This window comes from Rhinoderma darwinii, chromosome 2, assembly GCF_050947455.1.
Source record: "Rhinoderma darwinii isolate aRhiDar2 chromosome 2, aRhiDar2.hap1, whole genome shotgun sequence".
Lineage (NCBI taxonomy): Eukaryota > Metazoa > Chordata > Amphibia > Anura > Rhinodermatidae > Rhinoderma > Rhinoderma darwinii.
In genome coordinates this window covers 480,024,638-480,041,940 of record NC_134688.1, presented here as the reverse complement: position 1 = coordinate 480,041,940, position 17,303 = coordinate 480,024,638, and the positions used below count along the sequence as shown (strand labels likewise).

At 50.5% G+C, this 17,303-nt stretch overlaps 1 protein-coding gene across 4 annotated transcripts in view; it reads right to left on the bottom strand.

Moving 5' to 3' along the window:
• Positions 1-1,679: 1,679 nt before the first annotated feature.
• The window catches only part of GSK3B (glycogen synthase kinase 3 beta), a 94,887-nt gene continuing 79,263 nt past the window's right edge, over positions 1,680-17,303 (bottom strand). For 3 of the 4 annotated variants that reach the window (XM_075854725.1, XM_075854726.1, XM_075854723.1), the window contains exons 8-11: positions 13,252-13,347; positions 12,200-12,404; positions 8,096-8,194; positions 1,680-4,889 (exon numbers count right to left, since the gene is read on the bottom strand). In XM_075854725.1, coding sequence (XP_075710840.1) covers positions 4,822-4,889; positions 8,096-8,194; positions 12,200-12,404; positions 13,252-13,347 — 468 coding nt within the window. In that variant the 3' untranslated portion in view covers positions 1,680-4,821. The remainder of the gene's footprint in view (positions 4,890-8,095; positions 8,195-12,199; positions 12,405-13,251; positions 13,348-17,303) is intronic. The other variant, XM_075854724.1, reaches the window with a different exon arrangement.

The window sequence follows — 17,303 nt, the reverse complement described above, 5'->3', positions numbered from 1 at the left end:
CCTGATGTGTTTAAGGGCCTGTTCACATCACCGTCCGCTTTCCGTTCCATCGGGTGAACCCCGCAACGGAAAGTGAAACCACAGCTTCCGTTTCAGTCACCTTTGATATCAACGGTGACGGAAACATTGCTAATGGTTTCCATTCGTCACCATTCCGGCAGGTTTCCGACGGAATCAATAGCGGAGTCGACTGCGCTAATGGTGACTGAAACAGAAGCTGTGGTTTCACTTTCCGTTGCGGGGTTCACCCGACGGAACGGAAAGCGAACGGTGATGTGAACAGGCCCTAAGAAATGTTCTAATAGATTCCCATTAACGACCATGAATGCAGCTTTGGATGTGACTGCAGTAGAATGACATGTCATGTAAAGCGATGGTATAATAACTATATAACCAGCTTGCTCTACTTGCTGATTGTACCGCCGGTGGTTTAACCAATGAAATTGATGACACCGTTTAATCCCATAGTTCCCAAAAGTCATCATTTTATCCGAGGACCCGGGAAGCCGTTTCGATTTTCCCCGTATCGTTTTCTTAGACTTGTAATGCAGGGAAGATCTGATCTGTGTCTCCCCTGCATTTCCCTATGAGAAAAATTGGTCATGAAACCCCACATGGCCTCATTCCTGTTCTTACAGCTGCAGCGACCCCTGAAGACCTCCGATTGGCAGCAGATCACGTTTCCAGGGGCTTTTAAAGGGAAAGCGTCATCAGAAAATATTGTTAGAATCGTTATTTTAAGTTTTTTAAGAATTTTTGTTGGTTTCTTGAAGTTTTCCCACTGAGCCTCTCAATAGATGGACACTTCCTGTTCTGTAGAGATCACAGACCCCAACGATCTCAGGCTGATGACCAATCCTAAGAACAGACCATCAATATTAAAACCTGGGGGGTGTACGGACAGTTTAGATCATGAAAAGCGCAGATCCGGTCTCCACAACTTCTGAGGAACCAGAGCGCGGGGCTCAGAACCAAACCCAATCATCCGCCAATAAAGGATTCACGATGTTCTGCTTCCTCTCCAGTCTTTACCCCTCCCCCATCAGCTCGTTTAACTTTCCCTTACTTATTCTTCTCTAGTCACATCCAAAGCAATATTGTTTTCTTTGCATTTCCTCTTCACTCATTAAATCAAATTTCTCCATTCACCTCCTACTGGTTCAGCATCTACAAAGAACACGCTCTGCTGCGATGCAATCTGTACGCTCGTACTGTTAACCATTTGCTTTCAGGCTGCAGGACCACACGTCTCCCTGCTGGTTCTTGCTCTGCTGCATGTTGGGAGTAGTAGTGTTACACCAGAGCACTGTAATGTAGTAGGAGGAGGAATAATAAATTCCAATCAAATCTTTATTGGATTGTCAGCATACTGAGCAGAATCGTGAACGCAGCTCTGGATATAACTGTAGTAGAAGACGAGATCTAAGCCAAGATCAGGACGTGTTCTTAGATGTAGATTTAACCTCACAACGGATTTGGACCAATAATTACACAAACGCCAAAATACATGGAGCTTTCTGCGCCCCTTACTGACCTTTTTCTGTTTACAAAGCTCTTAGCGGCTCCACCCGTGGCCCAGACATCACCGGCCTCCGACAAGCGTTACACGCCCGTTATCTTGGGGGGTTTTTCCTCTCCCTTTTTTGTATATTTTTTTTTTTATTATTTCATTTCCAGACTAATCTACTTTTTTCTTTATTTAATGCAAATTACAGATACCAGTTATAACTATTTCCGGAGTGGCGTCACACAGAACAAAATGTATTTACAGAGAGGGAAAGAAGGGAGGCGGGGGAGGGCGGCAGAGGACATCAGGCAGAACATTCTGACAAATAAAAACTAAAATTATATATAACGTGACGACGGCGCCGCCGGGGGCGAAATAAAATACAATTTCTGTTGTTTTTTTCAGTCATGGAGGCATTCAAGTAGCAATAATGTTCTGCGGGTCTGAGTCTCGCGGGACGGCGCGGATCATATGGACCGCTTCTCACTGGCAGCAACTTTTTATTTTTGTCCTTTTTGTTGTTTTTTTTCTCGACACATATTGCAGTGGATTCTTCTCGGCTGATTCGAGTTCGTTTGCCGAGTCGTCCATCGGAAACACACGTTGAAGCGATATTACAGGCAAAGCAAAAAATATATATATGTGTATATATATAATCTATAGAGAAGACATCACAGCTGTAGGCGACATTCTGAAGCACATTGCCGGTCACGTCGGGTCAGAAAAACAGAACAAAAAAATAAAATAAAAATTATTGCATTTTTGCACTTGACAAAAATAACACAAAAAAACAAACAAAACCTATAGAGAGTGGACACCGGGGCCCAAACCGATCCGAACGACCCCCTCCCCCCGCACTGACTGACGTGAAGACTTCCGGCCATTCCTTGCATGCACTGTGCTTTTTACGGGGACATCGCATATGTGATAGGTTACTTCGTTCTACAGCAGAAAAACTGAGGGGAGAGGACGACGGACCCAAAAGGAAAAAATAAAATGCATCGGCCACTAACTGACGGGGGAGGGATCTGAATCTCTGTGGAATTGAGGATTTGGTGTAGTGATATCCAGGAGAGAAGAAAAAGGTGCGCGGAGGGTGCGCACAGGGAGTGAGCGGAGGGTGCGCACAAGGAGTGCGTGGAGGGTGTGCCTTTCTAGTGGCATAGTGCAGCATCTCACAGGTTAAAACCACATATAAATGCCATAAATCATGTTTCATGCTCCAATCATATCCAAAGCTGCATTCAAATCTGCTGGCTTCGACTAAGCCAAGCTATAAGGAGTGTACGCGTTCTGAGACCCCCATAATGCACTGCAATATGATGACAGCAAATACTGTGCTCCCCACAATGCAAAGCAGCAGAACATGCTCAGTGCAAGAATTGTACCAGCAGGGAGATGTAAGATCCTGCAGAAAACCAGAAATTAAACACAATTTGACTACAGCTTTGGATGTGAACAGAGAACAACATAGAATAGGCACGTGACATACACGCACTATGCAGGGGGGGGGGGGGGGTTTGAGGGGCCCGGTTTTGCTCCATTAATACTTAACCCCTCAACGGTTGGCGAGTAGATAAACCGCGGAGCAGCTGCTATAGACCCTCACCGAGCGCTGGACATGACATTATAGAAGCGGTTACACCGGCCCCCGCCATACGCAAATGTACCGTAATTACAAGCAACGGGCAGAGCGCCGCCACGTGTACGACAGACCGGATAAAACCTCAGCCGTCCGATCGTTCGTCGTAAACTGAAGCAATGTCTATAGAATAACAGCGGCGGCCTCAGCGAGGTATCACGTGTCTCATACCTCAGAAGACGGATTAACGACCATGGAGTCAGGAAGAGACGACTCTGGCGTCATTGGGAGTGAAATGCTAGGAATCAACTGGCAAAACCCACCAAGCCGCTCCCATATACACCGCAACCGGTGAGACCTGCCCCATCTCGTGTGTGTTTATGGGCAGCGGAGCTCCTGTAGAAGGAGCTCTCCGTATTCTATAGCTGCCGTCAGTCTGAACAGACAGGACACTGTAGAGGGGGGTTATCCCCTAATGCAGCTCCTGGCAGTGGCTCCATGGTAAGTGCTTCCATCCCAGAGACCCCCACCCACACTGGACATATCCCTGGGAAACCCCACTGGCAGGTGCCCCTTTAACAATGGGCAACAGGTACATCGATGATGTACCCAGTGATGTGAGCTCCATCCCCATGTTCTGGAGAGACTGCAGTGGATTCTGGGAGACATGTGGATTGAGCTCCTGGACAGCGAGAGATTTGGGGCAGAAGAAATGTACATAACTCCAGTGCAAAAAAGTTCTTGAAGCGCCAACCCTGGGAAGCCGAGTATAACAGGCGCCACTTATGTCATGAAAGAGGCCGTCACAGCAGTGAGAAGGTTAATGGCCATCGTCCTCGAACATTGAACACGACACGAGGGGCAACACTAGTCCAGCAAACAGAGTTAATGCCCATGGAAGCAGCAGGAGTAGGTGAGGTGGGGGAGGGGGTCACCTGTCCCTGGCCAGAAAGTCCTTATTACAAAATGAAGCCCCTCCCCTCCATTCAAGCCAGCCAATTACCAGGGCCAGTGCAGCAGCCAATGAATAGCCATATACAAGTACAACCCCTCCCCTCCCCCAGCAAATTTGGCAAAATTTACAACAGGAAAGCAACAGAAATACATAAAAACTGAGAAACATCTGCAACCTGTGAAGGAAAAAACAAAAAGAATGCGGTCAGCCGGTGTCCAGCCCCCGTACAGGGCAAAGGCGGGAACACAGGGGGCGCTCACGGGTCTCATACAATAAGGCACTCCGAGATTCAATCCGGCGTGATGATGGGAGAAACCAGCCCCGGCCCGCCCTGACCGCACCAATAACAGACGAGGGCCCGAGAGGTAACGAACGGCCACTCAACAACCTGTCCTCTGCTGGGGCCCGGTGGGGGGGGAGGGGAGGAGGGGGCACTGCCCTGACCCCTCCCCGCTCACCAAGAAAACACCAACGGAGCAACATTTAAAAAAAAAAAAAAAAAAAAGGAAGGAGCTCCTGTATTTATAGATATTTTACAAGGTTAAATAACAATAATAATAATTATAATAAAAAACTGAACCACTAAAATCCACATGGATGGCGCTTCCTTTACAGTTTATGTATATATATATTTTTTTTCCTTGATAAATGTGGCCAGTGTTTCGTGGAAGAGTCCAGGGCCAGCCGGGCGTCGCGGCCCCTCTCGCTTTCCCCACCCTCTTGCTACTTTGCCCGTTTTCTTCTCGTCCGTGCGCGGAACATGCTTCAATAATTGGCTCAGGTGGAGTTGGAGGCTGAGGCGGCGGCGGCGTTGTTGGTCGGCCCGCGGTCCCCGCTGTTTGAGTCTAGATGGGAAGAAGGGAGGGAAATGGATATAAAAAAACAAAACAAACACTGAAAATCACGTCCACAAGACATAAAAGACCCTCAGAGAGGAGGAGCCGGGAGCGGGAAAACCCACTGGACCCAGAGATGAAACAGTCACCTCCTTATTCCCCTGGACCACCAGGGATACAGACGGAGTTCGGCCCCGTGCACACACCCGTATTTTTCATCCATCTATAAACGCAGATCCGAAGTCATTTATAGTCATCCACATATACTGCAGGGGTCCGTCCACACGCTCCGAAGTTCATACGCATATACTGCAGGGGGTCCGTCCACGCGCTTCGTGGTTCATCCACATATACTGCAGGGGGTCCGTCCACGCGCTTCGTGGTTCATCCACATATACTGCAGGGGGTCCGTCCACGCGCTCGGAAGTTCATACGCATATACTGCAGGGGGTCCGTCCACACGCTCCGTGGTTCATCCACATATACTGCAGGGGGTCCGTCCACGCGCTCCGTGGTTCATCCACATATACGGCAGGGGGTCCGTCCACGCGCTCCGAAGTTCATCCGCATTTACCGATCCACAAAAAAAATAGGGAGGATTCTTGTGTAATCCCCGGGCATCGCATAGCAACGCTTCCGTAATTACGGACGGCTACGGAGCACGCCCATAGACTTCTGTGGAGAATCTGTGCCGTAATTGCGGGGGAAGAAAAAGGACATATCCTACCATTTCTGCGGCACGGACACCCATCCGTAAAAATACAGTGACGGATGAAAAATACGGCCGTGTGCATGGAGCCCTATTATCAGCATCTCTGGTGGTCCAGGGAAGGGATTCATGCCTGTATTCCCGGCGGGTGGTCGAGAGCAGTGAAGGAGTTAAAAGGGGTTGTCCAGGAATAGAAAACATAACTCTTTTCTTCAAAAACAGCGCCACACCTGTCCGAAGGTTGTGTGTGGTATTGCAGCTCAGCCCCATTCACTTGAATAGAGCAGGAATGGACAGGTGTGGCGGAGTCTGAGGTTCTCTAATTCAGGAAAACTCCATTAACTCCTTCACTGCCTTCAGATTACAGACATTAACCCCTAACATGCTCTAGAACTGGGGATGATATTAACTCAATGTCCGTAACCCTGGTAGTCTCAGGCAGAAAAGAACCCTCATTATCCTAGACCCCCAGACACACAGCCATGAACCCCATACCTGCCCCTAGACCCCCAGCCATGAACCCCATACCTGCCCCTAGACCCCCAGCCATTAACCCCATACCTGCCCCTAGACACAGCCATGAACCCCATACCTGCCCCTAGACACAGCCATGAACCCCATACCTGCCCCTAGACACAGCCATGAACCCCATAACTGCCCCTAGACACAGCCATGAACCCCATACCTGCCCCTAGACACAGCCATGAACCCCATACCTGCCCCTAGACACAGCCATGAACCCCATACCTGCCCCTAGACACAGCCATGAACCCCATACCTGCCCCTAGACACAGCCATGAACCCCATAACTGCCCCTAGACACAGCCATGAACCCCATAACTGCCCCTAGACACAGCCATGAACCCCATACCTGCCCCTAGACACAGCCATGAACCCCATACCTGCCCCTAGACACAGCCATGAACCCCATACCTGCCCCTAGACACAGCCATGAACCCCATACCTGCCCCTAGACACAGCCATGAACCCCATACCTGCCCCTAGACACAGCCATGAACCCCATACCTGCCCCTAGACACAGCCATGAATCCTCTACCGACCCCTAGACACAGCCATGAATCCTATACCGACCCCTAGACACAGCCATGAACCCCATACCTGCCCCTAGACACAGCCATGAACCCCATACCTGCCCCTAGACACAGCCATGAATCCTCTACCGACCCCTAGACACAGCCATGAATCCTATACCTGCCCCTAGACACAGCCATGAACCCCATACCTGCCCCTAGACACAGCCATGAACCCCATACCTGCCCCTAGACACAGCCATGAACCCCATACCTGCCCCTAGACACAGCCATGAACCCCATACCTGCCCCTAGACACAGCCATGAACCCCATACCTGCCCCTAGACACAGCCATGAACCCCATACCTGCCCCTAGACACAGCCATGAACCCCATACCTGCCCCTAGACACAGCCATGAACCCCATACCTGCCCCTAGACACAGCCATGAACCCCATACCTGCCCCTAGACACAGCCATGAATCCTATACCGACCCCTAGACACAGCCATGAATCACATACCTGCCACCAGACCCCCCCCAGGCACACAGCCATGAATCCTATACCGACCCCTAGACACACAGCCATGATCCCCATACCTGTCACTAGACCCCCAGCCATGAATCCCATACCTGCCACCAGACCCCCCAGGCACCTCCACAAGCCCCTTCAATACCAGGGACGCTGGCTCAGGCTGCATTGCATTATTGACCTTGGACACTAGGTGGCGCTGTGCATCCAGCAGTTGTCTGGTTGATTATTTACACCATTACAATGGCTTACAGGGAGTTATTTAGGAGTTTGGGAAAGCTGGGTGCAGCCTCCATAGGTGTCTGGGCAGCCATATTGGTTGTCACCCAGCTTTCCCACTCCAAAAAACAAATATTTTTCCTGTGTGTATTTATGAATTTCTTTGTCAGAACCCGCTGTCACTGTGCTGCTGCCGGGTGTCTCCTGACAGCTGTCACTGTGCTGCTGCCGGGTGTCTCCTGACAGCTGTCACTGTGCTGCTGCCGGGTGTCTCCTGACAGCTGTCACTGTGCTGCTGCCGGGTGTCTCCTGACAGCTGTCACTGTGCTGCTGCCGGGTGTCTCCTGACAGCTGTCACTGTGCTGCTGCCGGGTGTCTCCTGACAGCTGTCACTGTGCTGCTGCCGGGTGTCTCCTGACAGCTGTCACTGTGCTGCTGCCGGGTGTCTCCTGACAGCTGTCACTGTGCTGCTGCCAGGTGTCTCCCGACAGCTGTCACTGTGCTGCTGCCGGGTGTCTCCTGACCTGACAGCTGTCACTGTGCGGCTGCCGGGTGTCTCCTGAGCTGACAGCTGTCACTGTGCTGCTGCCGGGTGTCTGACAGCTCTATGTGGAGGGTTACATTAGGCATCGCAGCTTGTAACAAGGAAATCTTTATCAATACATCAGCAGCACACGTGACGGACGCTACATATTAGTAATGCTGGGCACGCGGCGGCGTCTCACCTGATGTGGCGGTGGCATTCGTGGGGGTGGACACAGAGGATTGGCTCCGAGCGTGCGCTGGGATGAGGATAGACGACAGGGAGGGGTTACTTGACAGTTCTGTAAATGAGGAAGAAAAGACTAGTCAGAGGGGGGGCAATAATAATAGAGAGGAGGGGCAATAATAAAGAGGAGGGGCAATAATAATAAAGAGGAGGGGCAATAATAATAGAGAGGAGGGGCAATAATAATAGAGAGGAGGGGCAATAATAATAAAGAGGAGGGGCAATAATATAGAGGGGGGGGGCAGATACTGGACATATAAAGCGGATATAACAAACTAAGCTCAGCGTCACCTGCTTGTTCAGCGTCTGCAGAGCTTGTTCCGGTGATTCTGGGCAATGTCACCTTTACACGGAGCTCTGCAGTCACCTGATGTAGAGAAGCTAACAGCCCCCCCCCCCCTGCATTATTAGTGCCCTGTTCACACAGCAGAATTTTTGCAGCTGAATCCGCCACACAATTCCAGGATGTAACTCAGGATCAGTACAGGATAAGTAATGTAATGTATGTACACAGTGACTCCACCAGCAGAATAGTGAGTGCAGCTCTGGAGTATAATACAGGATGTAACTCAGGATCAGTACAGGATAAGTAATGTAATGTATGTACACAGTGACTCCACCAGCAGAATAGTGAGTGCAGCTCTGGAGTATAATACAGGATGTAACTCAGGATCAGTACAGGATAAGTAATGTAATGTATGTACACAGTGACTCCACCAGCAGAATAGTGAGTGCAGCTCTGGAGTATAATACAGGATGTAACTCAGGATCAGTACAGGATAAGTAATGTAATGTATGTACACAGTGACTCCACCAGCAGAATAGTGAGTGCAGCTCTGGAGTATAATACAGGATATAACTCAGGATCAGTACAGGATAAGTAATGTAATGTATGTACACAGTGACACCTCCAGCAGAATAGTGAGTGCAGCTCTGGAGTATAATACAGGATGTAACTCAGGATCAGTACAGGATAAGTCATGTAATGTATGTACACAGTGACTCCACCAGCAGAATAGTGAGTGCAGCTCTGGAGTATAATACAGGATATAACTCAGGATCAGTACAGGATAAGTAATGTATGTACACAGTGACTCCACCAGCAGAATAGTGAGTGCAGCTCTGGAGTATAACACAGGATGTAACTCAGGATCAGTACAGGATAAGTAATGTAATGTATGTACACAGTGACTCCACCAGCAGAATAGTGAGTGCAGCTCTGGAGTATAATACAGGATATAACTCGGGATCAGTACAGGATAAGTCATGTAATGTATGTACACAGTGACTCCACCAGCAGAATAGTGAGTGCAGCTCTGGAGTATAATACAGGATGTAACTCAGGATCAGTACAGGATAAGTAATGTAATGTATGTACACAGTGACTCCACCAGCAGAATAGTGAGTGCAGCTCTGGAGTATAATACAGGATGTAACTCAGGATCAGTACAGGATAAGTAATGTCATGTATGTACACAGTGACTCCACCAGCAGAATAGTGAGTGCAGCTCTGGAGTATAATACAGGATGTAACTCAGGATCAGTACAGGATAAGTAATGTAATGTATGTACACAGTGACTCCACCAGCAGAATAGTGAGTGCAGCTCTGGAGTATAATACAGGATGTAACTCAGGATCAGTACAGGATAAGTAATGTAATGTATGTACACAGTGACTCCACCAGCAGAATAGTGAGTGCAGCTCTGGAGTATAATACAGGATGTAACTCAGGATCAGTACAGGATAAGTAATGTATGTACACAGTGACTCCACCAGCAGAATAGTGAGTGCAGCTCTGGAGTATAATACAGGATGTAACTCAGGATCAGTACAGGATAAGTAATGTAATGTATGTACACAGTGACTCCACCAGCAGAATAGTGAGTGCAGCTCTGGAGTATAATACAGGATATAACTCAGGATCAGTACAGGATAAGTAATGTAATGTATGTACACAGTGACTCCACCAGCAGAATAGTGAGTGCAGCTCTGGAGTATAATACAGGATGTAACTCAGGATCAGTATAGGATAAGTAATGTAATGTATGTACACAGTGACTCCACCAGCAGAATAGTGAGTGCAGCTCTGGAGTATAATACAGGATGTAACTCAGGATCAGTATAGGATAAGTAATGTAATGTATGTACACAGTGACTCCACCAGCAGAATAGTGAGTGCAGCTCTGGAGTATAATACAGGATGTAACTCAGGATCAGTACAGGATAAGTAATGTAATGTATGTACACAGTGACTCCACCAGCAGAATAGTGAGTGCAGCTCTGGAGTACAATACAGGATATAACTCAGGATCAGTACAGGATAAGTAATGTATGTACACAGTGACTCCACCAGCAGAATAGTGAGTGCAGCTCTGGAGTATAATACAGGATGTAACTCAGGATCAGTACAGGATAAGTAATGTAATGTATGTACACAGTGACTCCACCAGCAGAATAGAGAGTGCAGCTCTGGAGTATAATACAGGATATATCTCAGGATCAGTACAGGATAAGTAATGTAATGTATGTACACAGTGATTCCACCAGCAGAATAGTGAGTGCAGCTCTGGAGTATAATACAGGATGTAACTCAGGGTCAGTACAGGATAAGTAATGTAATGTATGTACACAGTGATTCCACCAGCAGAATAGTGAGTGCAGCTCTGGAGTATAATACAGGATGTAACTCAGGATCAGTACAGGATAAGTTATGTAATGTATGTACACAGTGACTCAGCTGTTTATGGAGATTATATATATATACTGTATAATGGTGATCATAGGTGGACATACCTTTTCTGCCGGCCATATATGTACCAATGGGGCAGATTTACTACTTTTAGTATCAGATAAAACCATTGTTCCCTTTAGTTATTAATAATGTTCCTCATTGGTTGAACACTCTGCTTTATCACAGTCGCGGCTCCGCAGAGACATTGTGTTGCGGGTTTTACATGATCAGGGTCACCCACTCATCACTGCCCCCCCACAGGTCATCTCCAGTCCCTTCTCTGGTGTAAGGATCAGGACCGCCGCAGCGAGGTTGTACTGACCCATTAAAGCTGCAGAGGTATTACCTTGCTGAGGTAGCGGGGTGAAGTCTTGTTTTTTCTGGTACAGGGCGTTGTGATTATGAGGATAGCAATTGTTTTTATTGTGTCTTGTTTTCACTTGGGGACTTTTACTTCTTTCTATAATGTTTTGCATATAAGAGGCACAGGCGTCTGTTAGGTCAGACCTAAAATAGAGCAGCCTTAGTTAGGCCCAGCAATCACAATGCCGGGGTGCGGACATGACAACGGGAGCCGCCTCCCCCTCAGCTTACTCCTAATAGCGCAGCGATCACTATCGGTTGCGATGGCGAAGGCGTTAAAATGCCACGATAGACGTTCTAGTTGCCGCGTTGCTGTATATGTACGGTGGAGCGCGTTCAGGAACTTTTGCCTGCGCCACTTTACGGCGCTGTACGGGAAGGGGTCACAGGGGTTTCTAATGTGCGATGGGAAGCTGTGCAACTTTCTAATAAACTTTGTGTTTCAATCTTCATCATTTTCAAGATCTCTTCTTGCAGTCAGTGAATGGGAACATTCATGGTTTACATCCAGAAGCTGAAAACCTGCCCGGTCCTAGTCCTGCTCTCACAACTGAGTGTTTGTTAAAACGTATGAGTGTAGACAATCTCCTGTGAGCCCAACACAGCAGCAGCAAAAATCTCTCTGTATTGGACCAATACATTGTAACTCAACTTCAGCTGTGTAAGATTTTAGGTCAGGAAAGATTTTTAGCCTCTGGATGATAAAGAGTTCCTATTCACTGACAGCAAGCAAAGAAATGGCAAAAACCTGACAAAGTCTGTTAGAAAGTTGCAGAACGTTTCCAATTACAAGAACTATATACGTGTGGGCCGCACTGCACGGTATTTGGACGCCGGCTCCAGACTCGTAAATGTCGCGCAGCAGGACACGACGGGTCCTTGGATAAAGCTGGTCAGGGAGACGGGTGTGCCAGAACTTATTTCGGAGGCGTGTGGCCCCCGATCTCTCCATGAGTGGTATCTACCTTGAGTGGTAAAGTTAAACAGTGCAGGGAATTCACGGCCATTGGGGAGCTTGGGGTTGGGGTCTCGCAGCTCATCAAAGAAGGAGTGTGCACAGGCGTCCAGCGGGGTGAGGCGGGCGGTGGGCGTATATTCCAGCAGACGGCTGCACAGCGCAATGGCCTCTGGGGGAGTCCGAGCTCTGAAAACCTGCAAAAAGACATAACCCTTTAAAAATAAAAAAAAAAATAGATCTGACTGAGTGTGCGGCTCGTGAAGACTTGTCATGGAGAGGATGAGATGGAAGGGGGAGGGGCAGGAGCTGGGGGTCAATGCTTCATTATGAAAAATTCAACGTGATGGAGGGAAGAGGACGGTGCCGGGATATACGTCACCCCCCACCTGATATACTCCCCTGCGGCTGTGTTACACTGCAGACCCTCCACCTGTACACGGCCCGGGGGACACTTCTCATCGCTCTCACCATCACTCGGCACGTGGCGGTCCTCTGCTCTGTAGGCCTCATAGTTCTGTCATTTATAACCCATGGCGCCCGGACCCCCATCTATGGAGGTCTTACAAGGTGCTGAGTATATACACGGCAGGCGTCCGTACCGGTCACACGAGCGCAGATCATAACGATCAGGGTGAACCTGCTCCAACGCCGGGCTGATAAATCTCCACATACACCTAGAGCAGGCCCGGGCGCCAGGTATAGGGGTCCCACCATACACCCGTCTACAGGGGTCAGCAACTCCTCCAGTTCTCCTTATCCTCCCATAGACGGAGCGACTGCCTCGGAGCACCATGTAGGGTCACTGGATTCTGGGGGGACACGTCACATATGGGGTGGAGGGGCCACATGGCTCACAAATTGAACAGTAAACACCCCAAAAATGAATCAGGGGCCGTTAGATGTCCCCTCCGGACACATCGCAGGTGGTCAAGGCTGTCGCCCCCTTGACACTTGTTGTCAGAGTCCACGTTACTTCCCCTCCCTACACAGAGGTCACATGCGCAGTCAGAGGTCATGGGTCAGGGAGGTGGGGGGTGTTCGCTCATACGTGGGTCTCACCTTAGTCCAGGGGTGCGCCTTTATCTGAGGAAACTTGAATTCTGTGTAGTTGGGGTTCATTTCTCGGATCTGCTCCCGCGTTGGTGTTCCCAGGACCTGCAACCACATGACATTATTACAGAACAGAAGAAAAAAAAGGGAATGTGGGTGAAGTGCTGGGGGACCTGGAGAAGCGGCCGGCGGTAACCACAGGTAAGTGTGTCAGGGTCCGGATACAACACGCCATAGCTTGTGTCAGGGATCCTTTCCGAGTGACAGTCTGGTTTCCACATGGCAGCTGCTGGTGACTTGTCTCCATGACACCGATTTTCCCATAGAAGTAGTCAGGTAAAGTCATGTGACAACTCCGCTCCCTCCGCTTCATCATGCGAGGACTGGAGGGTCATAAACAGAACAGGAATTCTCATTCTGGGCTGCCCAACGTTCCTGTGACCACCGCTGTGTGCGGGCGCCAGACGGGCTGCAGGGCCCAGATTTCATCCGCACGACGCCCTCGATTGTGACTGAAGACCCCGTCTAGTGCAAGGATTATATGGACTATTCCACGTGCCAGGCTCTGGCCATAATAGAGACACCACCTACCCAACAGTCCACATGGAACAGTCCATATACAATCCCTAATGGCGGGGGTCACATATCCAAAATTACAGGTCAGAGGAGGAAAAAGCATCACAATCCTGGACCGGCGACAAAATAAATCCACCGCACAGCTTCCTAGTGACAACCCCCTCCCCACAAGTCAAGGGGTAACGAGGAGACGAGTGTCTGAGAACAAGTGGGTCACACAGTCTCCGGGGGGGGGGGACACAAATCACGGGCAGGAGCTCCGAATCAATGAAGGGAACGGATTAAAGAGGACACGTTAGTAACTCTGCCGCCAGTCACCGAAGAACAAAGAAGTGGTCCCAGAATCCTCTGCACGCCTCCACGGGATCTACACTCATAAATGGGGACAGACCCTTCACGGCTGTATCTCCCGCCTCGTCCAGACATGACACACTGTAACGCTAGGTCTGGACAGCTCTGCTATAACACACAGCTCCATTGTATTCATCCGCATCAACCCAACACAAGTGACACTTGCCCACGAATATTAATATCTGCTCGCCCCAAACGTGGCGTGGCTACCCGCAGAATCACAACCCGAATACGACTCCGGAAATAGGAGTAAATGTCCGCAGCGAAGGTCCTGGAAGGAGGGTCCTCAGCAGATGTGGCGGGAGGGACGGAGACTGGCTGGAGAGTGACGCTCTGCGCTGCCCTATCTAGATGGTGAAGGGATTCATCGCCGGCTCTTATACCCCTCCCCCCCGGCACGGACGTAGCATGCTCTCAAGAGTAAGATCTGCCGATTCCTGGATGAGGACTCAGAGGAGCGAGACCGGACCCCCCCCAGACCCTGGATGCTCACAACGAGGTGAGGGCAGACGATGCAGCGCACTGTGGCCCCTGACGAGGGTGATATCAGGAGGTGTCATCCCCTCGCTATGTTCTCGCACTACCATCATGTATCAGCCGCAGATGTGGTATCATGCGGTGACACTAGAGGGCAGTGCAGAGCCGGCTCCTGTATTCATCTGCAGATAAGACGTCGGCTCTGAGGTGTAAAGATAGAGGGGTGACCTGCAAAGACCCGGCAAAGACCCCGCAAAGACCCGTCCTCACAGCACCGGCCGCCATCATGTAAACAATAAGATAATCCGTTCTGATGAGCTCCATGACTGATGACATCACAGCGTCAGCCGCCGTCTTATAAACTACAGGAAATACCGCAGGGGTACAAGTGCGGAGATTACCCCGAAATAACGAGAGGTCACACAGTATACAGGGGAGGAGGTGAGGTCACACAGTATACAGGGGAGGAGGAGGTCACACAGTATACAGGGGAGGAGGAGGAGGAGGTCACACAGTATACAGGGGAGGAGGAGGTCACACAGTATACAGGAGAGGAGGAGGAGGTCACAGTATACAGGGGAGGAGGAGGAGGAGGAGGAGGTCACACAGTATACAGGGGGGGGGAGGAGGAGGTCACACAGTATACAGGGGAGGAGGAGGTCACACAGTATACAGGGGAGGAGGAGGAGGTCACACAGTATACAGGGGAGGAGGAGGAGGTCACACAGTATACAGGGGAGGAGGAGGAGGTCACACAGTATACAGGGGAGGAGGAGGTCACACAGTATACAGGGGGGGAGGAGGAGGTCACACAGTATACAGGGGAGGAGGTCACACAGTATACAGGGGAGGAGGTGAGGTCACACAGTATACAGGGGGGGAGGAGGTCACACAGTATACAGGGGAGGAGGAGGAGGAGGTCACACAGTATACAGGGGAGGAGGAGGAGGTCACACAGTATACAGGGGAGGAGGTGGAGGTCACACAGTATACAGGGGAGGAGGAGGAGGAGGAGGTCACACAGTATACAGGGGAGGAGGAGGAGGAGGAGGTCACACAGTATACAGGGGAGGAGGAGGAGGAGGTCACACAGTATACAGGGGAGGAGGAGGAGGTCACACAGTATACAGGGGAGGAGGAGGAGGTCACACAGTATACAGGGGAGGAGGAGGAGGAGGTCACACAGTATACAGGGGGGGGGGGGGAGGAGGAGGTCACACAGTATACAGGGGGGGAGGAGGAGGTCACACAGTATACAGGGGGGGAGGAGGTCACACAGTATACAGGGGAGGAGGAGGAGGTCACACAGTATACAGGGGAGGAGGAGGAGGTCACAGTATACAGGGGAGGAGGAGGTCACACAGTATACAGGGAGGAGGTGGAGGTCACACAGTATACAGGGGAGGAGGTGGAGGTCACACAGTATACAGGGGAGGAGGGGGAGGTCACACAGTATACAGGGGGGGGGGAGGAGGAGGTCACACAGTATACAGGGGGGGGGAGGAGGAGGTCACACAGTATACAGGGGAGGAGGTGAGGTCACACAGTATACAGGGGAGGAGGAGGAGGTCACACAGTATACAGGGAGGAGGTGGAGGTCACACAGTATACAGGGGGGGAGGAGGAGGTCACACAGTATACAGGGGAGGAGGAGGAGGAGGAGGTCACACAGTATACAGGGGAGGAGGAGGAGGTCACACAATATACAGGGGAGGAGGAGGAGGTCACAGTATACAGGGGAGGAGGAGGTCACACAGTCTACAGGGGAGGTGGAGGTCACACAGTATACAGGGGAGGAGGAGGTCACAGTATACAGGGGAGGAGGAGGTCACACAGTATACAGGAGAGGAGGAGGTCACACAGTATACAGGGGAGGAGGTCACACGGTATAAAGGGGGGGAGGTCACACGGTATAAAGGGGGGGAGGAGGTCACACAGTATACAGGGGAGGAGGAGGAGGTCACACAGTATACAGGGGAGGAGGTCACACAGTATACAGGGGGGGAGGAGGTCACACAGTATACAGGGGAGGAGGAGGAGGTCACACAGTATACAGGGGAGGAGGAGGAGGTCACACAGTATACAGGGGAGGAGGAGGTCACACAGTATACAGGGGAGGAGGTCACACAGTATACAGGGGAGGAGGAGGTCACACAGTATACAGGGGAGGAGGTCACACAGTATACAGGGGAGGAGGTCACACAGTATACAGGGGGGGAGGTCACACAGTATACAGGGGGGGAGGAGGTCACACAGTATACAGGGGAGGAGGAGGAGGTCACACAGTATACAGGGGAGGAGGAGGTCACACAGTATACATGGGAGGAGGAGGTCACACAGTATACAGGGGAGGAGGAGGTCACACAGTATACAGGGGAGGAGGAGGTCACACAGTATACAGGGGAGGAGGAGGAGGTCACACAGTATACAGGGGGGGAGGAGGAGGTCACACAGTATACAGGGGAGGAGGAGGAGGTCACACAGTATACAGGGGAGGAGGAGGTCACACAGTATACAGGGGAGGAGGAGGTCACACAGTATACAGGGGAGGAGGAGGAGGTCACACAGTATACAGGGGAGGAGGTCACACAGTATACAGGGGAGGAGGAGGTCACACAGTATACAGGGGAGGAGGAGGTCACACAGTATACAGGGGA